The sequence below is a fragment of the Mesoplodon densirostris genome, chromosome 1 (genome assembly GCF_025265405.1).
Source record: "Mesoplodon densirostris isolate mMesDen1 chromosome 1, mMesDen1 primary haplotype, whole genome shotgun sequence".
NCBI lineage: Eukaryota > Metazoa > Chordata > Mammalia > Artiodactyla > Ziphiidae > Mesoplodon > Mesoplodon densirostris.
In genome coordinates, this window is record NC_082661.1 from 175738622 (window position 1) to 175762160 (window position 23539).

A 23539-nucleotide genomic window follows, 5' to 3' on the forward strand; every position below is an offset into this window, starting at 1 on the left:
TTCAGAGAAGAAGGGAGCTGGGCCTAGAGAGACAGCCGTTGCCACGTGGAGGAGAGAGGGATCAGACAGCCCAAGCACAAAGAAGAGCACAGTCCAAGCCTCAAATGTGTTTGAGCACACGGTTGACTAGACAAGAAAAAACAGGCTGGTGTGCCTTCAGCAAAGGAAATGAGGCTAGAAAGGAAAGCTGGAGTCAGCCTGGGAAGGGCTTTGTGTGCCAAGGGAAGGCAGAGAGGATTATGTAACTTAACCTGCCCATTTATTCAAAGGCTGTCATCCTTTGTTCTAGATCTAGATGTTTGCAATTCAGTGTTCTATCGCTGTATCAAGTATCAAGTCAAGAACTTCCAAAGAAGCCAGTTTCTAAGGACATACCAGAAAGGCATCTCCTATGTGTAAACAGCTGGCAAAGCCTATTGAGGAGAGCTGGAGACAAAACTTCCCGTTTTTCAGCCATCGACCAGGAGATGACAGGAAATGCGCTTTCCTCTGCTCTCCCCACACTATCAAAACAAAAAGTTTCTACAGCAGTCATCTTTTCCAAATAAAAAGAGTAGAGCGATTCAGAAAGGGATTCACAAAATGCTCTTTGTTAACTACCAGGAATCTTCACAGCTTGCGGAAAAACGTTATTCCTGGAGGTCAACCTTAGTATGGGGAAGCATATGATTTCCTAGTACAGGCCACAACTTTGCAAACAAGCGGGAAGTGATCAACTTGACAAATGCTTCTCGAACCTGTGCAGCACCAGGTCATCAAAATTCTTGGTTAGTTAAGCCAAATGTTTTTGCTACATACATGTTAAGAGCACATGTATGGGAATTTGGTGACTTGATTTCTAGTTCCAGCTTAGCTAATAAACAGCTATGTAACCTCAAATAAATCATTTGATTACTGAATTATTTCTTCTATACTACGTGATCTCATTGGGGGTCTTCTTACTCGTCTACTGTGTGTTGGCCAAACTCCCTTTTAGCTCTCTGATGAAGAAAACTTACTTTTAAATGTATATTTTCTACCTTAAGTCCTCATTTTCTACCTCAAATTCTTTTGTAGAACAAGGTATAAAATGATTAATAAATACAAAATTTAAAAGCTCTCACTTCCTACACATTTTATCTGTATGTTTTATGAGTGTGAGATTAAACTAAAGTAGATGCCTGATTTTTTTAACCTTAAAGTAAGTCTTATTCCCTCTGAAAAAAAGACCTATATGTTAAAGGGCTTAAAAAAGAAAAAAAAACATAGAGAAAAGAATGACAAATAGGTCTTAGTTATAGTCTTAAGTTCTCAGCAGCTTTTCCAGGTCAGCATTTAACAACAACCCTTTCAAAGTAATCTAACTTTACAGTAAATACATTTTATTGCTTCCAAACTTTATTCCAATGCTGAAACTCAGATTTGTTGGTTCTATTCACTGCTAAAATTATATCTTTTATTTTCTTCTTCAGAGAATTGCTTCTAACTCCTGAGCCCCAATTCCATTCAATTCAATAAACAGGCAGTAAGTGCCAACTATGTGTCCGCTAGGTGGTGGGAAGAGAATGAGATAAGAAATAAAGCATCCTTAGACATACGAACTGAAATAATGGTAGTGAATGAGTAAAAGGCCTGGGGGCATTTTTAGGGGGCTTTGCAGGAAGACATTTCTTTTGAAGAGCTCTTATTTTGTTCCGTAGTTAATTTAAATATCTTTTGTTCACTACATGACTTTAGTTCAAAATTCTGTGTGAGAGGCCTTTTGTCTTCTGCTGTTGTTATTACTCCTTTTATCACAATCTACTCGATTTGGTTCAGTAATTCAGTAGAGAGATTTGGTTTCTTTCCAGCAAAAAAAAAAAAGCTTGGCTGGTTCAAGTCACTACCCAGACTAAAAAATATGTTAATGTAGATGTCTCCCTTAGTTAGACTAGTTATAAGAAAACAGGAAGACAAAACACAGCAGGGAGGACTTGTGTTAGCGATTTGTACAGTATAAGTGGTAACTATAGAGCATTATGTTAAAAAGGTGGCAGGGAGATGGTAATCAACAGAAGTTGCTAATGTATTTAGACAAGAAGATACAAATGATGAAAATGTAAGCCTAGCTTAAAGTTACAGTAGGCCAAGCCAAGCTATGGGATCAATTGACTGATCAACTGATTATGACCAGACAAGGGAGTGTGCATCCATCTGCCTATTAGTTTGGCTCAAATCAGTGTTTCTTATGGCATAAGTATCAATCTATTATACTGAACAGTCATTCTGATAGGCAGCTGTGTCCAGTACCACATGTGGGTCATACAAGGATAATAATAATGTATGTGACCCAATATCAGCAACACTTTTGGTTGTTTTCCTGCAGTGCTTGGCGATGGACTTGTGATCTATCCACCCCTTCTCTGGTACCTTTTGTATCATTCACAGAGGACACACCAGAGCCAAGTGTTTAAAAAAGCCATATATACCAGAAAAACCAGGACTCTCTAAGCTACTCTGATTTCCAACTCATTCATTCATTTAATCAAACACTTATTGAGAACTTCCCATGTGGTAGGCACTATGTACAACACTGTGTGTGACGGGAATACAAAAAATAAGTGAGACTCAGGCCTCACCCTTCACAGACAGGACAAATGCTTAAACAAATCATTGTAACACAGGGTAATGCTCTAACAAGAGTTATATCCAAGTTTCACAGAGGAAAAGAAACTCTAGGAAGGCTGATAAGAGTTCTCCAGGAATAATGGGATTTGGGGAAAAAAAGGAGAGGTTTCCAATAGTGGAGAAGCGTATGTGAAAGTATGGCCAGTTCAGGGAACACGGACCCACTTGGTGGGAACACAGGGTATTGGGCGGAGAAGAGGTATAGAGAATAGGAAGTTGAAGAAGCAGAAAGATGCCACATCAGGGAGGGCCCTGTGTGCAATGTGCTTAGACTTTACTCTCTAAGCAGTGGGAAATTATTTCATGGTTCTAAGCAAAAGACATTCTTAGGTTTACATTTCAACAAGATAAACTCAGCAGCAGGAATGGAACAGAGGGAAGAAAACTAGGAGTACAAGTTCACTTGTTAGTTCATTTATTCAATCAAATATTTATATAACATACCAGTGCCAAGTATTAAGACAGTGATGAAAAAAATACACATGGCCCCTGACTTCATGGAGCTTAGAGTCTTAGTGAAAGATGAACTAAAGCAGCAGCAGTATGGATGGATATGAGGGTAGATGTAAGAAATCCATCTACATGACACTCAGTCCACATAGAGGGTAATGGAGACACCCAGCCTCCTGACTTAAGAGACTTGGTAATACATGCAAGGGAGGAAGAAAGCCAGCTCTGAGAAAGAAACTAATCAGAAAGTATGGGATGTTCAGATGGAGATAAGGAAATGTTAGAGGAGGAATCACAGAGACGGTTCCTCCGTTTACTTGCCTGGGCTGAAGAATAGATTACGGCTGGTGGAAGAACCAGCTGATGAAAAGAGCCGAGAAGGGAATGTCTGAGAGTGGGGTAGGGGGAATGGTAGAACTGTGTGTCATGAAAGCCAAAGGAATATAGAGTTTCAAGAAAGTGAAAAACAGTGTCAACTGCTAGAGGAGGTGAATGGTTTCTAGTATATTCACAGAGTTATACAACCATCACCACAATCAATTTTTGAACACTTTCATCACCCCAAGAAGAAACTCATTAGCAGCCACCCCCTTCATTTATCCCCAGCCTTTCCCCACCTCCATCCAGCCTTAGGCAACCACTAATCTACTTTGTCTCTATAGATTTGTCTATTCTAGATATTTGATGTAAATGAAATCATACAATATGTGGTCTTTAATGAATGGTTTCTTTCATGTTGTAGCATGCATCAGTACTTCATTGCCTTTTATTGCCAAATAATATGCCATTGTATGGTTAGACCACATTTTGTTTATCATCCATCAGCTGATGGACATCTGGATTATTTCCACTTTTTAGCTATATTGAATAATGCTACTATGAACATTGGTGTAAATGGTTTTGTGTAGACATATGTTTTCATTTCTCTTGAGCATATACCTAGATGTAGAACTGCTGGATCATATGGTAACTCTATGTTTAACCACTTGACAAACAGCTAGAGTTTTCCAAAGAGGCTGTACCATTTAACATTCCCACAGGCAATGTATGAGGGTTCAAATTTCTCCACATCCTTGGCAATACTTGTTATTTTCTGCCTTTCTTTTTTTTTTTTTTTTTTTGCGGTATGCGGGCCTCTCACTGCCGTGGCCTCCCCCGCTGCGGAGCACAGGCTCCGGACGCGCAGGCTCCGGACGCGCAGGCTCCGGACGCGCAGGCCCAGCGGCCATGGCTCACGGGCCCAGCCGCTCCGCGGCACATGGGATCCTCCCAGACCGGGGCACGAACCCGTATCCCCTGCATCGGCAGGCGGACTCTCAACCACTTGCGCCACCAGGGAGGCCCTGCCTTTCTTGTTACTATAACGATTCTAGTGCAGTGGTGTCTCACTGTGGTTTTGATTTGCATGTTCCTAATGGCTAATCATGTTGAATATCTTTATATGTGCTTATTGACTATATGTATATCTTCTTTGGAAAAATGTCTATTTAAACCCTTAACTCAGGGGAATTCCCTGGAGGTCCAGTGGTTAGGACTCTGCGCTTTCACTGACAAGGGAGGGGAACTAAGATCCCACAAGCCAAGCGGTGCAGCAAATAAATAAATAAATAAATAAATAAATAAACCATTTACTCATATTTTAATTAAGTGATGTGTCTTTTGCAAATACTTTCTCCCAGTCTGTGAGCTGTCTTTTTGTTTTCTTGATAGTGCCTTCTGCAACACAAAAGTTTTTAATTTTGATGAAGTTCAATTTATCTATTTTTTTCTTTTGTTGCTTGTGCTTTTGATACAGTATCTTAGGTTTTGCCTAACCAAGGTCACGAAGATTTATTCCTTTGTTTTTTAAAAATTCTATAATTTTAGCTCTTACATTTAGGTCCATGATCTATCTGGTGTTAATTTTTGTGTATGGTGTAAGGAAAGGGTTATTATTTTGTTTAAATAGGAGAAAATTAAGCATGTTGATAGGGTGAAAGAAAGGAGGTAGGAAACAAGACCCTGATTATGAAGCAAGGTCTCTGAAGAGGCAGGGATAGAATCTGAAGAGTAGGTAGAGAGACCAGCCTTTACCAGAAAGAAAGCCACCTCTTCCTCAAGAGGCAAAGGGGGTAGTGGGAGAAATAAGTGGAGATACGGAGATAAATGTAACTGTAGAGTCTATGGGCTATATGTTCCTCTTAGGAATTTACAAGGCATATTAGTATATTTAAGGATTTAAGATAACCTTCAGAAAAGAAATCGGTTTAATTTTCTTTAATCCATTATTTCCAAATTCATTTGACCAAGAATTATTTCTTTTCTAACACCTACTAACCTATGGCTGAATTAGAATTTGTAGGATATACTTAGGGAAATGGTGATCTAGGCCAGGAGTTGCAAACTCGTGGCCTCTGTGCAGAATTTGGGCCAAGGGTGATTTTTGTTTGGTCCTTTTTAAAAACAAAAACAAAAAACTTCACAACGATTCAAATTTCTGACATCTCTTGAAATATCAAAAGATTTGGCCACATGAGATCTGCATTCCAGTAAGGAAACAATGTGCAGGAACCCAAATGTTCCATATGGGGAATATACTTTCTGCATCACTCCCTAAAATCTTAACATCCAGACCATTTCACTTGTTTATGTCACTGCCTGGTCCCTGTGAGTATCCAAGTTTTTCACTCTGGTACTAGGCAACCTTCTCAGTGTCTACACAGTGAAAAATTCCTGAAGCCACTCTTAGAAAATCCTTATCCAGCTCCTCTCTAAATATTTCCTAAAAGTACTCCTCTTGTGAGAGCTATGAGAAAGACTGAGAAGTATTTATGTCAGGAATGACAAAATGAGAGTGTATGGGGGCAAGTGCAACCCACAGACCTATTTTGTTTGACCTGCTCAGTATTCTTTTTAAATGGGAAATTTCACATTGAAAGAAATAGAGATTGCCAGGTTTTATTGACTATCAGGAAGATCTGGTAACACTAGGCCCTGTTTCCATATGGCAACAATAAGATGAAGATAGCAGTTTTCTTCAATCAGGGCCTGCATTTTTCAATTTACCACAGTCCCTACCACTCCCACCTGATTCACTCATTACCTATTTGACCCTGCAGGTATTTGAGTTTGTGCCACCTGATTTAGCAAAAAGATTCTGTTCTTAATAGCACAGTACAGGAGGCAAGCTCTGCAATATCATGAGTGTCATGTAAAATTTTACTTATGCCTCAGCTATTTCACTAATAATGAAACATCCCACTCTCTCCCCAATATATAGCCACATCAAAAAAAAAAAAAAAAAAAAAACACTGGAAGGAATTACAACATGGAGAGTAGACCTTCAGATGATTTTTATTTTCTTCTTAATCCTTCTCCAACTTTCCAGATTTTTTTAAAAATGAGTATGCAATGCCTTCATAATCAGAAAAATATATGCTAAATTTCTAAAATGTACTAACAATATTCTTGGTACACAACAATCTATAAAGTGAGACACCACCAGTGCCTAAAAGGTTCAAATTTTGACCAACTGCCAAAAACTTAAATCTGCATCAATAAGAACACAATCAAATGGGTTAAAGAGCAGGTGAACTGCATGGGTGGCAAGTTCTAATGTCAAGCAAGCTCATTTGATGCAACATACTTTCCTTACAACTAGTGTTAAGCTGCCTTGGCAGCAGCTGCTTATTCTAACACAGCAGGAGATTGAGTGTATCAATTAAGGCTAGATTAATGTTAGCAGAGAAGCCCTGCTCACCAGATCCCTATTTATGAAGATACTGTGGGGGCAGGCTTCCAATTTGCAAATACTTTATTCTCTCCCTCAACTCAGGATTCTTCTGTAGACACAACCACAAACACCTGTGCTCTGGGGACCACCAATTTAACAAGCAAGCAAATCATCAGCACAGGAAACTTCTCCCCATCACCCACTTTCTCCCACAATTAACTCAGAAAGATCTTCCATTCTCTTATTTTCATTATTTCTTCAACATACCTATAAACTAACCCTCTATGGCTCTATTAAGGTGACTAGCTGGGCTCCCAAAGGCCATTAAACAAAAATCATGGATTAAAAACTTAAAAAAAAAAGAAAGCTAAATATTGCTAAGAGAAATTAGGTCAACTCTACCATCCTGTCTCATACATGATTATAAGGAAATAATGCATACGAATGTGTTTGTACACTATTAAGGTGTTATCAAATGCAGGATGTCTCTGTGCTATATAAATGTTTAGTCCCTTAAGTATCCCAGAGGTCCCATCACATCAAAACAGTCTGTATCTTCCTCACTGCCCTCTAACCAAATCTGCTTTTCTCAAAAATTCCACAGAACTTAAAATACACTCTTATTTTTCTTGTTTTTCTACTTTAATAGCTAGATGCACTTTTTTTTAGCAAATGCATTTTTTTCTTAACAGATTTAGTTCACAAATGTGAAGGATTTCAATTACATTGCAGCTTTTGCAGATAAGCCTGGGTATATAACATATCGTTTGTAACACTGTCCCTATGGAAAAATAACTCCAAACCAATTTGTAAATGAATTTTGAAACATCGCCCATTTTTATGTTTGGAAAACTGAGACGGAGGGCCCATCCTGGAAGGTAACATAGAGTGGTGGGAGAAGAACTGGGGCTTTGGAATGAATCTTACCTTGCTCTGTTATTACTAGTTCTGTGTCCTGGGGCAAGGAACAATCTCTTTAAGTCTCAATCTCCTTATCAGTAAAATGGAAAAAGTAAAATGTCTCTCATGGCTAAAGGATATAGTAATACACATGTAAATCACCTAATACATACACATCTTCCACGGCCTGAAAGATAACAGTGCTAAATAAACATTAGTCGTGTTTTCTTTCCCTCTGCCACTGCGGTACTCATTTGTGACTTCCGTTTTATCCTTTAAAAGAAAAAAAAAGTTTTTTTTTAATTGAGCACATGCTATAAGTCAGGAGCCCCCTTATTACCTCATTAAATCCTTTTAACAACTCTATGAGGGAGGTACCACTGCTATCTCATTTTACAGATGAAGAACAGAGGCACAGAGAGGTTAACTGATTTGCCTAAAATCACTCAGATAGTGGTGTTGACTTCAGCATATCCATGCTCTAATCCTAAGCCACTATACTGTTTTTCAAAAATGAGGAAAACAAATTTAATGATGCCTAAAGTTTTCTGCTGTAATACTGCATGATTTTACAATGCTTTGGAACTTTCAGGTGGCAAGAAGGATAAGAAAACTTGAAGCTCACAACCAGGCAAATATAAAAACTTCAAGCTCACAACAGGCAAATATAAACCATCAAGATGCAGTTTAAACTACTGATGTCCAATTGTTTGATTTTCCTTCCCAGAAGCTGGAAGGTTTCCACAACAGCATGGGTCAGGCTCACTAGGGGTTCAGCTGCTTAAGCTCCTTAACTGTTATTTGCTTAGAGATGATGAACTGAGTCAACCTGGCTGCAATTAGCTTTCAAAATTGAACCAGGACTAACAGTGCAACCTTTTTTTTTTTTTAATAGGTGTGGTCAAAACTTGAAATAGTAACCCAATGGCAAAAGTAAGTATTGTTACTACTGTTGGGAACCATCCTGCTTGGTAATTGGAGATTATTCAGTCACTTTTATAGTATAGTAATTGAATTTGGCTCTAGGCTGTAATAGACACTTTGACCCATTAAATTAGTGCCATAAGTAAAGTTACTCTATTTCTTAGCCCAAGCTACAAACACACTTCTTACAAGCAGCCAGAACTGGAAATTCAATGTTTTGTAATATCAATGTGTCAAATGGTTAAGGCTGCCAATTATAATGCTCACAGGAAAAACTCCTGTTTTACAGTACCCAGAAAATCCCCAAAGTTTTACCTTTGGGCTTTTCTTCTTAATGTTTTTACTTTTTCTTCTCAACAACTACTAATATAATTTAGTGTGACTACATATGGGCTGAACACAGACTTAATTCTAAACATGCTGAAAAGTGAAATAAGAGAACAGCTACAGCACATCCAGACCAAACTGGCTAAGATGTACAGACAGAAAAAAGCTATCAACCATCCCCAGCAATACTAGTCATGTTTGTGCCTTTTGCAGATTGTATTTCATCACCATTCTTCATATAACATTAACAAATTAGACATAACCTCTGTCTAACCAACAGAAAGACTTTTACAGGAATATTAAAGTTGATTTCCTTTTGTTTCACTTGCTTCCTAATACAAACTATCAATGATGCAGCCTAGATGTTCAACAGTTGCCACAGACAACTAAACCTTTAGTAAGCTCTGGCTCTACCATCTTAGATAACTTATTCCCAGTTGGGCAAAAGGAAGAAATAGAATTAGAACTGAGAGAATTACAGCATAATAAGAGTCCATTTATCATTTTTTTATTTGGGGGGGGGGTGGCTTTGTTTTGTTGTTGTTATTGTTTTAAGGAAAGACAATGCTGGCAATGCACCTAAACACTAAATTACATTCCTTTTATCTTCAGTCCTTACTAAATATCAAGTTCACTCCTAATGGTTCATCACAAAACAATACAAGTCTATACTTAGTTCATAGATGGAAACCATCCCAAACTGAGTTTATATGGAAGGTATAACAGCAGAGAATCCCTGGAGATTGACAGAGAATGTGGAAGGTTTTCATTGTTGAATTTGTGTGAATTCCTACCTTAGCAGGTAGTTTCTATAAGCCTAGCAATCAACAAATATACTAAAGGCTTAAATAATCATCACACAATTAGGTAATCCTCCTTAGGACAAATCCAAGTTCTCTCTCCAGGGTGTATATACTTCATCAATTGCTAAGTGTACATGGTGTAAGTAAACTCCCTACGAATTCTTCTATATAGCTGATCCCATCAAAAAATATTACTCAGTGGTGTTATTGTCTTTCTCTTTCTTTTTTAATAGAAGAGAAGTAAACCAGAGATCTTGAAGGTGTCTCTGGTATCCTTACATTTTTAGATTGGTTCATTCTTTAAATTATGTCCTAAGAATTCTGTGTGTAAGGCAATGTGCAGGTGATACTTCCTCAGGTGACATAAAGATGCACAGTTGGGAAGTTTATGGTCTGGAATAGCATCAGAACTACATAAATGACTCTGGTGAGTGCTAACGGGGAGACAGAACTTAGCACTACCGGGGGTCATGTGGACAGAGAGCTCAACCAGTTGCTGAGATAAGGGCAGTTTTCAGTATTTGAGCTGAGCCTTAAGGCATAGGTAAAATTTCTGGAGGGAAGAAGGCATCTTAGATGGAAGGAAACGCAGCATGTACATAGAGGCAGAGGTGAGACAACCTGGAGTTTGTTCATGAAAGAGCCAGCAGTCCTACTGGGCTAGTACAGGCTTCATGGGAGGGGCAATATGGTGGAGTAGGACCAGCAATGAATTCTGATTTTGGCTTTTCCACTGCCAAAGGTACCTGCCTTAGACGTATTGTTGATTACATCTGAGAATACATTTTCTCATTTTTAAAACGAGAGGGTTGGATCAGAAGATCTCTGAGATCTTATTTCTAACTTTATAACTCTATGACTCTAGGTTGAGGGTTGGCAATTTTTTCCATAAAGGGCCAGAGAGTAAATATTTTAGGCTTTGTGGGTCATATGGTCTCTGCCTTTCTACTTTCATCCTAGTATTAAGCTCTTGTAGTTCCTTACACTCCAAGATGTTTTTCATTAAATAAGGAAAAAAAAGAGAGAATAAAAAGCAATCTTTTTTAAAAGTATGATAAAAGAGCAAGAGACTACAATACTGACAAGAAGATTTTGAAAAAGATATGATTCTAGAAGTAAAAAATACTGCCATTTAAATTAAAAACTCAGTGTCTGAATTAAATGACATATTAGACCCAGGTGCATGAGAATGAGCAAATTGGAAGACCTGAAAAAATAACCATATGGAAAATATAAACTGTTCAGAGATACAGAGGATAGAGAAAGTCCAATATTTTTCTAATTACACTTCCAAAAGGTGAGAATAAGATGAAGGAAGAGGCGAAAATTCCAAGAGATAATGGCTAAGAATTTTCTACGACTGATAAAAGAAATCAGCCCTCAAAATCAGGGAGCCAAAAAAATCCCAAGAAAGATAAATAAGATCTTAAAAGCCCCAGTGAGAAAAAAATCATTATTTAGAGGAAAATAACAATTAGACTGATGGCAGATTTGAATGCAGAAAACACTGGAATAATATTTTCAAAGCGCTGGGAAAAAATTACTATTAGCCCAGTTTTGTATATCCAATGAAATTATCTTTCAGAAAAAATGGCAATATAAAAGATATTTTCAGACAAATGAAACTTAGAGTGTGTACTGCCCAAAGACCCACCTAAAGATATTAGTGTAGGACAGACTTCAGGAAGAAGGGAGGTCTGTTCATCGTTTCTCTTATATCTCAAAAAAAGTGGTAAACATATAGGTAAATGGGGAAAAAAGCAACTGTATAATACAATAGTGTCTAACTTGTGGGGCGAAAAAAAATCAAGAGAGAAACAAAATCTCAGACAACCATATATAAGGGGACAGTGGAATTACAAGTATTTTACCATTTTATTCAAGTAGAAAGTAAAGATGCCAATTAATTTAAGACTTTGAAATTAAATATGCATGTTAAAAATTTTCCAGAAAACCACTGAAAGACTAGAAATAACAGGTATACCTTCCAAACTAGTAGTTAAGGTCCCCTGACCTTTACATTCAACTCTATTACTCCTATATCAATAGGACATCTGAAAGAGATTCTATCCCTCCTTTTAGGCTAGAGATACTAACCTCTTCCGGTATCCAGCATAATATGTAGTCATTAAATATTTGTTAAATTAATTTGGCTGTTCCAGAACAAGATGAATTCTATTTCACAAATGCATTGTACTTTTTAACTCTACCTGGAAGGGCCAATTCCATTTACTTTAGTGACTACCCTTTCAGTTTTTTCTTTTTTAGAAAATAGGACAATGAATGTTTGGGATAAATCCCAAATCCTCAGTCCCAATTTTTGCTTCTAAACTGGGGTGGAAGAGGGGAGAGATACAATTTTACTCTCACTATTGCTCCAAACAAAGGAGATATCAATCATAAATTCAGATGTCTGAATTTTTAATGGGAAACTGGCAATCAAAGGCTTAGGCACCTAAACTGTGAATATTTTCCCCACAGTTGATAAAACTGTATATTCACAACATATGGAATTCTACTGAAAGCTTTCACTGGCACTTTGCCTTGTTGAGTAAAAGTTAGAAGTTATACTTAGACATTAAAAAAAAAAATCAACACTGCTTTTTCATTAGGCTAACATTTAAAATATGACTTAAAAATCATGGAAAAATATATTAATATATCTAACACTCACTGAAATCTTTAACTATGTGTCAGGCATAGTTCTAAACATTTTTACAAACTCATTAATCTTCACAATAATACACTCCAAGTCAGATACTATGATTAGCTTTGTTTTACAGATGAGGACTATGAGAAACAGAAATTAAGTACTTTCTCCAATGTTACATACTTTGCAGGTGTCAGTCAGTGGTAGGATTTAAACCTCAGCAGTTCAGCTCTAGAGCCTTTACACTTAACCATTACACTATAGGTGATTTATCTTATATCTATAACTAAAGTGTGACTTTGGTATTTGCTAACTCATACCAGATGCACTTTGCCAAAGTTGGCTATTCTGTTCATTTGCAAAGCATCAAAACGAATAGAGAATCCCAAACCCATGTTCTGTATTTCTTTAAACTTACATATCCTGCATAATCCTATGTTGGGCAGGATTATCCCCATCTGCACTCCAGGACTCTATCCCTGGAATTTATTCATTCAGGAAACATGAATTGGATGATCCTACTGCATGCAATACCCTGTACTAAGCAATGATTTACTGCTGCTTTCCTAATCGCAGTTAAATTTCATCAAGATTCACCCACAGCATGATATACATTTTTCCAAAGAAGCATAAAACAGTTTGGGGTACGGAAGCAGCAAACGGTCTTCCCACTTGTTTGTTCAACAATTATTCCTCAAGACTCTACTATGTGCCAAGCACTTTGATGGGTGCTTTGCCCCTGGGGCCCTAGTGGGGGAAAGATGTTCAGGAAGTAATAATCACACAAATAATTACTTACAACTGTGAAAAGCACAGTAAGGAAAAAAATAATCTAGAAGAGGGCAGCTGAAGCCGATGCTCAGTGGTCTTTTCCTAACTAGGGGGCCCACCACCTGCTTATTCTGCTACTGGCCCACTCACATTTTCTCCATGGCTCCAAGGAATCAAAACTGTAGTTACAGTACTAGTGTACAAACTTTAAAGTAAATAATTTAAATTCTGCAACAATTTCATGGATGGAGAAGATGTAGATAAGCTAAATCTTTTATAAGATCATAATTTTCATCTGTATTTTAACAACCTGAGGCCACAGACCATGTCTTACATACCCTACTATTATTCAGAACACCAGGCAATGTGCACAGCTAGAGTCATAACTAATTTTGGTGGTTTGGGGGGAAAAGCCACAGAATAAGAAATTTAAGTGTTACTAGAGATTCACTAGCACATTTATATATCCTTATCTACTTGAATTAAATGAATAAAAACATGTTGTCCACCTTACAGATAAAAGATGAGCCAGTTCTCCAGGGATGGGGTGGGGACAGAGAGAAGGCTGGAAATATAGGGAAGCTAGATAAGTTGATAGCTGGTCCCTCAACTTTCAACTCTAAGAACAAACATACCATTTTTCTTTCTTCACAGAAAGCCTACTTGTGGGAATAAGTTAAGCTTATTTCAAAAAGAAGGAATGACTTTGGCTTGGATTGTGGCCAACTGCAATGAAATTCAGCCACTTTCCCCTTAAAAGTCATCCAACTGGAAATCTTATCAGTGGGAAATTCTCTAAGGGCCAAAGACTCTATTTTCTGCAACTTAATGATATTTGTAAAACATTTTTAGTTCTAAGATTCACTACCTCTCATCCTCTATACGTACACACATCGCACACTCATACCCATCCAATGAGCTGCCTTCTCATAGAAGTGACGGAATTTTTTGGAATCTAAAGTTCCAATATGTAACCAACACAATATAATATTTATGAACCTTTGTTTCTTTTTGTGATTATGCAGGCATCTGCATATAGCAACATTTGAGCGCAGAAGAAGAGTCACCAAGCCATCCAATGGAGGCAAGAGATAGTGAGCTATCTTCATCATGAAGGAGCCTAGAATGACTAGCAGGTATAGAGAGTATCAAGGCACAACACACTTATCAAAGGAATACCATGAGCAAGAGACTGTGGGATAAGCTTGGCACCAGGAATATCAAGAAGAATATAACCCAGTCCTTGTCCTCCAGAAACCAACAGTCTTAAAGGGAGACACCCTAGGGGAGTAAGGAAGGAGGGGAAAAAAAAAACAAACCCACAATCAACTCAATCATCCAAAGACTGATGACCCAGCATACAAGGACACAAGACCTACAAAGCCTTACCAAGGGACTGGAAGAAAGGCAAGGAATCTCCAACTGCCTATGTCTAATTATACAAGTCCCCTTTTATCCATTATTCTATCATACTCTATCCCTTTGTCTGCACATAATGCACATACTTAAATAGATTTAATCAATGTAAAGACCCCATATCTTTAATAAGGATGTTGAAATTAGAAGTTCTTTCAAGATCTAGCCCATTATTTTGAACTTATTTCATTCCACACTGACTGAAAGAGCAGTTAGCTAAGTACAGCATGGCTCCCTAAACAGCACATGACAGAGAAAGTCATGGGTTGTTGTAACTGACTGGGTTTCATCACTTGTCTTTGCAAATTCTTGAGCAGGAAAGTGAATTAAACAGTTTGCAGGGGGAAGGGTGTTAATGGTGAAAAGGGATAAGAGCTGGTGCATCTATATATAGTTAAGTTTGTATTTATATCTAGGGAAACAAATTGGTTTGGAGTAGAGAGAAAAGACAAAAAGACAAATCAAGTTCAAACAGACTGTAAAAGGCTGAGAAACACTGGAGACGACTGTGACTAAAGATAGATTTTTAAAATTTTCAACAATAAAAATGTAATACTTTTGTAACAAGAGAAATTTTGTTCTTTTTGAAAGACTATACGAAGCTCAGCATGACAAAAATGATTATTAATAGTATACATATTTTTAGTGTTAAATTAAAGATAAAACGTTAATGATAAAAATACAAATAAACAAAAATCCCCTACTTACATATTTATTTCAGCTTCCTTCCCTAACAAACCTTTTTGCAGATTGTTAAGAAGAAACAGGTAAGATAGCGTTCCTCTCATAATCATTCCCAATGGAAACTGAACAAATACAAAAATGACAGAAAAAAACAGAGAAGCAGGCGCCTAGATAACTCAAAACTTATGTTATCCAAACTAAACTGTCTATGTGGCCCAATATACCCAAATGCATATTGTAAGAATTCTACAGGTCCAATGTACAAGGATCAGAAAGACAGATGAAAGCCTGCAATGGGAGGTCCTTCCTTCCATACACCAACTTTTGTCTCTGGGTGTTTCAGAGTCTTATTACAGATTTGAACTTTACTCCTTAAATTTCACTCTGAAGTATTTATACTACATAGCACTGAAGGCTGTTGGAGCTTAAAAAAGCCAAGGCTGAAATTTGTTTTCTTCTTTTAGTCCTGCCTATATGGGAAGGTTTAAGAGCAGACTGGCCTGAAAGCAACATAAACTAATAGAATGGCCCTTTTTCAGCAACAGTCCTGAGCACAGAGCATTATCCTAGAGAGGAAACTTGCTGGGATACCAGCTAATCTCTGATGTTCTCCCTTTAAGGACTTCTACTTCTTTTGATACTGCTCTAATGCTGGTTTATTATGTAAAAAGTATACCCCGGTGTCATGACCATGACATAAGGTTCAATGAAAAGGTTGGGCCTGGATCAGCCAAAAAACAAAATAACAGCATATCAACTTTCTGATATCTTTTGTCTCCTGCCATATGGTTCAAGGAAATAAAGATCTCTTAATGAGGAATTCATGACTCAGTATGATACTACACTGTAACCAGCAGAGTTCCAAATAATATATCAACACCTGGTCTAAATTGTTATGTTTTAAGACAAAAAGAATGCAAAATCCCAATGCCACTTTCAGATAGGAGGCAACATATTCTCACATTATGAATTTAGTAAGTAGCCTGCATAGTTGAAATGACTCTGAAACAGAGAACCACAACCCAAAATAGCCTGAACACTTTTGTTATCTCAAACAATGGGCAGTTAGCCATTCATTCCTCCCTCCTAGTATATATTCTACTTGTTTCAGACAAGGCCCATTATAAATTCAAAGAGACTGTTCAAATTCAGCTATACCGGATGTCTGAAAGCTGGGGATGGAAAATTGTCACTGCACAAAAATTCCTATTACAATATTTTGTGCATAAAAAAATGAATGATGGGCTTCCCTAGTGGCGCAGTGGTTAAGAATCCGCCTGCCAACGCAGGGGAAACGGGTTTGAGCCCTGGTCTGGGAAGATCCCACATACTGTGGAGCAACTAAGCCCGTGCGCCACAACTACTGAGCCTGCGCTCTAGAGCCTGAGAGCCACAACTACTGAGCCCACATGCCACAACTACTGAAGCCCGTGCACCTAGAGCCCGTGCTTTGCAACAACAGAAGCCACCGCAATGAGAAGGCTGCTCACCTCAACGAAGAGTAGCCCCTGCTCACGGAACTAGAGAAAGCCCGCCCGCAGCAACGAAGACCCGATGCAGCCAAAAATAAATAAAAATAAATAAATTTATATTTTAAAAAATGAATGTCATATATATATACACATATATATATAGTTAGTTCGTTTTTTAAAAAAAAGTTATATTGCACACCTATGACCAGCCTGACATTGAAAGGAGCAAACACCAGACATGGCCCCTGCCACTGAGAAACGTACAACCCAATGAAGACAAACACTGACCAAGTATTATGACTGTCACAAGAGAAAAAAATACATGCTATGATGGACTTTAGACTGTGGATAATTAAGATATCCCCATCCTACCCTCTTTCTAGGTGTGCCAGTAAAAGACCAGGAAGTTGTCAGAAAGCTTTTAAAATAATGACCCTCTCAGTTGTGATACATATAAAATGTAAGTATTTTATATATACATATACACATACACACACATATATATGTATATATATATATGTGACCGGTAATTAAGTATATAAAATAACCAGACTCCTTTTTTAACCAATATACCAGAAATATTAAAATCCAAATAAGTCCCATCTCCATAAAAACAGTTGCCTTAGTGCTGCCCTTACTCCTGACTATAGCAGAAGGAGTCAACTTATGATACTGTGGTTGATATCACAAAACTTTTACTCTAACTTTTATTTTGTCCATAAAATATAAAATAACTTTTATTTTGTCCATTGTTATACCAGTGCTATTTACAAAACAGCTTTAGAAAAGCCCAACTTTCCACTGTGTCAATATATATAAACAAATATTTAAACTGGGGCTCCATTAAAATTATAAACATAGTTGTAGAAACATACAATCTCCAAAACTCTTCCATTCTCTCCATCATGAGTAAATGCTAAGTCCTATTTGTATATCTCTTCTGATCTAGAGACAAAGTGTTTCAAATGAAACTTCACAATTCCCCAAAGAATCCACAAACCTACTATAAATACTATTTAAATACAGAAATCCTACAAACCTACTTTAAATACTATTTAGTTCTCATAGACTTCAACTAAGCAGCCATAAATACTAGAAAAGCCTTTACGTGTCTGGCAGACATACTTTTGTGTTACCTGTATCTATTCTTTTTTTTTTTTAATGCTGCAAAATTGAATGTCACTGTGAAACAGAACACTACCTTCACATCATTTTTTTAATACAGGCCCTTCACACAGGCCATGCCAAAACCAGCCTTTAAACAGATAATCTTGCCAAGCCCAGGACAAATGGAAACTCTTTGACTAACAACATTCTCATTGCTTCTGATTCAAGCTAGAAAACTTCCAGTGATATTTAACAACTTTGTTCTAAGTGGATACAGAATGGTGAAGTGAAAAGAGCAGAGTGTCCAGAGTAAGAGAAACAGAGCTCAAGTCCAAGCTCCACCACTAACTACTGTGCCACTGTGGGCAGGTTACTTAACTCCCCTGATCTACAGTATCTTCACCTGTAAAATTCAGACCATAGCAATACCTACCTTAAAGGACTGCTATGAGATTATACATATGAAAGCATTTTATAAACCATAAAGAATTATACATTCTTATTATTTACCTTATTTTTTCCTTAATATAGGAATTTATATGTTCATTTTAAAAATTGGAAAATACAGAATATGAAGAAGAAGAAAATCACCCACAGGCCTGTCACCCAAACACTGTTATTTATTTTAACTGAAATAAGTCCAACATCAACCAAAAGAAATTAAAGTAGGAATAATTTCAGATGTTAATACAGATAATTTATAAATGACAAAATTGATTTCTTTTTAAGAGCAGAACAGTCTTTCCCATCTATCAGTTTAAAGACAATGCTGCTATTTGTCCCAGAGCTGGTCCCAACAGGGTATGATACGTGGGTGAGGCTCATAAAAGTAAAGGCCACAAAAACGTCCGAAATAAATATTTCATGAGCCCCCGGAGTAGTTACAACACATGCCCTCAGATGCAATGGAGAACGCAAAGTGTATGAACCCCCATTAATAAAACTGGCACGACTATATGGTCACAAAGACTGTCAGATTTCTATGGGGCACTTCAATGGGAAAAAAGAAAAATTTATATACCATGCTACAAGACAGATAGTCTAAGACTTCTGAATTTTTCACACTGCTGACTGAATCCCATCCTTGGAACCTGTACCTCTCCTCTATTTTTCCTTTCCCATCCATCTTTCTCCTAGGCCCCCTCCTTGTTTTGTTACTGCATTAGAATCATTCTCTGTGTTTAAAATGGCCTTATTTTATACAATGGAATATTATTCAGCAACAAAAAGTAATGAATTTCTGACACATACTACACCACAGATGAACCTTGAAAACATTATGCTAAGTGAAAAGTCCTACACAAAAGGCCACATTATTTTCTGATTCCATTTATATGAAATGTCCAGAAAGGGCAAATCCACAAAGACAGAAAGCAGACTGGTGGTTGCCTAGGGCTGGGGTGCTGGGGGATGGGAGAGAATCAGTGACTGTAATGGGTATGAAGTTTCTTTTTGAGGGAACAAAACTGTCCTAAAATTAGACTGTAGTGATGTTGTGCAATTCTGTAAATACACTAAAAAAAAAACCAAAACACTGAATTGAGTGTTTAAATGAGTGAATTGTATGGTATGTGAATTATATATCAACAAAGCTGTTTTTTAAAAAATTGTCTTATTCAGTTTGAAAAAAGGACATGTAAATAATCCCATCCTATCCTCTCTCTAAGGGTGGGGTAAAAGTGATGACTCAATTGTGATGATATATATATAAAGTGACCAGACTACTTTTGTTTAACAAATACACATGAAAAATTACAAATCTAAATGAGTCTTGCTTAATGATTTCCTAAGTCAAAACTTGGTCCTCAGATTCTCAATAATTCTATGCCTTTGTTTAGGTATTCTTTCTACTTGTAATGTCTTTCTTACCATGTCTTTAAAAGTTCCAATCCCACCTTCTTTAAGGCCAGCTCAGAGGTTATCTCCTCCATGAAGCCTTCCCCATGCTCTCAAGAAGAGTAACCTTACCTTCCTCTGAACTTCCATGATACTTCACTTCCTCCGGGCCACTTAGGACCTTCAATCCAGTATTATACTTATTCTGCCCAATATCATACTTATTGCTTTGATGTTAGAAGCGGGATGTCTCAATAAATACCAACCTGATAAGTGGATGACTACAGCTTAACAATTCAGAATTTCATCATCACCTGGTAAGTTTTAATTTTGGAAATATCCAAAAGTCACTTTAGACTCAAGAATGGTACATAAAGTAGTAAGGTTAAGAAATGCCCGCTTCAGACAAAATTTTCTTGACCAAAATAAAACTAATTTGACATATATATGTAAATAATCTGTAAGAAATTCCCAAAGAGAAGCACTGGAATAAGGATATAGCCTCCCAAGGTAACTGAAAGAAACCTGAATTGTATAAATTCCAGAATATTTGTTCAAAAATCAGATTCGTTAATTTATAGTAGCACCGTGTGTTTTTTTCCTGAGAGTTCTATTATCAAGCTCTACTAGTTCTTCTTCTACTGTATTTCTAATATGGTTCTAATTCCTGCTCCATTTTCCCTGCCACACCCAAAGTCCAGGCCCTCATTTTCCTCATGACCAACCAATTTTAAAAGTCTAATTTATCTTCCTTCCCATAGTTCCTTCTTTCCTTCAACAATATCAAGCCATCCCATGTGCCAATGTTGAGGGTAGGAACTGAGAAGCACATACGAGGCCTGTTCTCCAGACACAATCTAGTTGGGAACTTGATACATGTACACAACTCATCACAATATTCAGCAGCATATATACAGGGCCACAACTGACACCCAGGATTCCAAGCAATGGGTAGGTCCTCAGGCCTCCCCAGAACACAATCTATACAGTCTCCCTCACACACCGTCCTCATCCTATCCCTTCCATTCTCTTTGTTCATCTTATTGGACTTCTGTTAAAGTGCCCATACGGCATGCACCAATTTCATCTCCAGTTTCTCTCCAACTTGCCTCCTGAGCTAAGCAAGACAATCTACTTGTCTACTTGTAATCTGGAAGTCACTTATTCACAAGTACCTTTGTTCATGATTAACTACTTATCAACACAACCCTCCCCACTTTCTCTCTGCTAACTCCTATCTACCACCAATCTCAAGTCCCTTCTTTTGTAATGTATTGGGAAGTTTGCAATTATATGTAATTTTGTTTTCAGCTTATCAATGGCCTCATTTTTTTGGTATTTGTCTCACAGTATCTATTAGTGTTTCCTAACTAAGGGACTATATCAAAGCCACCTATGGAGCTTCTCAAAAACACAAAGGCCTTGACCTGACCCCCTAAAGAGCTCCTCAGTAAGTCTGGGGTGGGAGCTGGACATCTTTATTTCTACAAAGCCCCACTGGTGATTCTGATACACATCTCAACCTAAGAACCACTGATTTATTAAAATGCTCCCTATATAGCAGACATTCAGTTCTTATTAATTCATACATTGAAGCTCATAAATAACTTTTTTCTAAATAGTCTAACCAGATATCAGCCCCTAGACTATACACTAACTCTGCTCCAAGTGCAACATGTGGTTTTAAGATTTCATTTCCTGAAGTACTCCTTGGAGGGACACTATTACCTTGTCTCTTTACATTGTTTCCTATTTGTTGAGAAATGGAGGCCTGGAATGCAGCCATGTTAGACAACACTACATAAGAATGTACTCTGGAGTCTTAGATTAAAATTAGTTATAAAAAGAACAAGAACAGTGTAGAACTAGACATTTTGAATGAATTCAGTATTCTTCCTGAATGCAGTCTAACTAAATCTACACAGAAGGCAGATGGGGAATTTGGTCAGTAGTGTTCTCCTAGTTACCAATCTCCGGAACTGTCTCCTGGACTGGGCCCCTGAAGACTGAGGAAGACTCTGAGCAGCTGAAGTGCACTAAAGTGCTCTAATCAGATACAGAACCCAAGCCCCACCCAGACCCACAGTTGCCTACCAGCCTCCTAACTACCCTGGCACACACTAGTTACACAGCTCAGTGGGGAAGCCGTATAAAATTTTACCAAATTTGTTCCTCACAGGCAGCAGCAGTCTGAGTCACCCACCCAGGGTGGGAAAGAAAAGTGTGATATTAGCCAGCAGAGTGTTAGGAGACTGGTCACAGCACCTCTTTTCCCCTTTCAGAAGTGGACTCCGCCTCCTCGAAGAATCACCTCAGTTATTAGTCACAGCTGTGGGCTACAGAGGTCTGCAGAGCCACTTCGCCATCTAGGAAAGTTGTGGCTCGGGGAGGAGACGCCCCGTTCTTTTCTCCGGCAGGGGCCGCAGATCCCAGATTCCACAGGCCTCTCCATCTTGCTTCCTGCCAAGAGGAGGGGCCGACGAAGAGGGCCCCCGAGTCTAGAAAGGCCCCAGTGGGAGGAAGCCGTTTGACAGCAAGTAAAGCCAGGTGGAAATCTCCACGGGAGTTGGAGGGGGAGGAAGGGGATGAAAGGCAACAGGGTTAAGCGAAAAGGGGAAAAGGGATTCGTAGTCATGAATTACTGCACCCGGTGTTTGTGAGTGCCAGAGGTGTGAGCAGAAGTAGAATGCCCAGGAAAGGAGGAGACAGGGACGAGTGGCCACTAAGACAAGTGGACAGAAGGGCCGGACGCGGGGAGCTCTGGGGAGGGCTCAGAGGTGGGTGAGGCGGGTTTCAAGGTGAGGGGCAGAAGTATTAGAAAGGAGAACAACGTGGCTCAAATAAGAATCCCTGGAAGGAAAGTCAGGGAATCAGCAGAGGAGCCCGCCAGCCCAGAGGCCAGACTGGGGAGGCCTAAAAAGGAGCTGAAAGCAAGGCTGTCAACGGGAGGGGCGACAGCCTGCTGAGGGAAAGGGGCTATCAGACATCCTAACGCCTATCATTTATTGAGCGCTTACTATGGGTCATAAGCTGCGCTAGCCACTTTATAAATACCACCTCGCTGAATCTTCACAACAAACCCGCAAGGCAGGCATTATTATGATTGCCCCCATTTTATAGGTGAGGAAACTGAAACCCAGAGAGGCTCGGGGGCTTGCTCAAGGTCACAACGCGGGGGCGTCAGGATTCAAACCCGAGGCGGTCTGGCTCCCGAGCCCACCGGCAAAGCCACAGGCAGCGCAGGGGAGCCGCGAGGCGAGCCGGAACCCCAGGGAAGTCTCCCGCCCCCGTTCCCCATCCCAGGCCCAGCGCGCTCACCCGAACGAGGTTACTGACGGCCGCCTGCACGGCGGCCACAGGCGCGGTGAGGTCAGGGATGGCTTTGCCGTCCACCTCGCCTTCCTCGTGCATGATCACCAGGTGCGAGATCTGCTGCGCCACCGGCTCCAGAATGCTCTCAATCGTGCGCGTATGAAACACCGGCATCGCGGCGGCGAGCGGGGCGGCGAACCGCGGGCTACAGAGATCTGAGAACGGCGGGGCCGGGAATCCGCGGAGAGACGGACTCTGAGCAGTGACTACGGAGTCCGGGCTTCCCTCGGCGTAACCAGCCTCGCGAGCGCCCCGCCCCCTCTCGTCGCCGCGCCCAATGGCAACGCCGCTCAGACCTGGGCCTCCACTCCTATTGGTCCCGCTTTGAGATGCTCCGCCCACGCAACCGCGCCGCCAAGGCCCCGCCCCGCCCCCATTCCCAAGGGAGGGGCCTGGGATTGGGGCTGAGCCGCGGGGTTTGGGACCGGATTCCCGAGCCCTAACGCCGGGCGCTCCTTATAAGGGCATG

The 23539-nt window shown here is 39.2% G+C and overlaps 1 protein-coding gene across 2 annotated transcripts in view; it reads right to left on the reverse strand.

The window, feature by feature from the left end:
- Positions 1 to 23292, reverse strand: part of VCL (vinculin) — a 92435-nt gene extending 69143 nt beyond the window's left edge. Inside the window, exon 1 of one of the 2 annotated variants that reach the window (XM_060111654.1) lies at positions 23017 to 23292. In XM_060111654.1, the coding sequence (XP_059967637.1) occupies positions 23017 to 23184 (168 nt within the window). In that variant the 5' untranslated portion in view covers positions 23185 to 23292. The remainder of the gene's footprint in view (positions 1 to 23016) is intronic. The other variant, XM_060111656.1, reaches the window with a different exon arrangement.
- Positions 23293 to 23539: the final 247 nt, after the last annotated feature.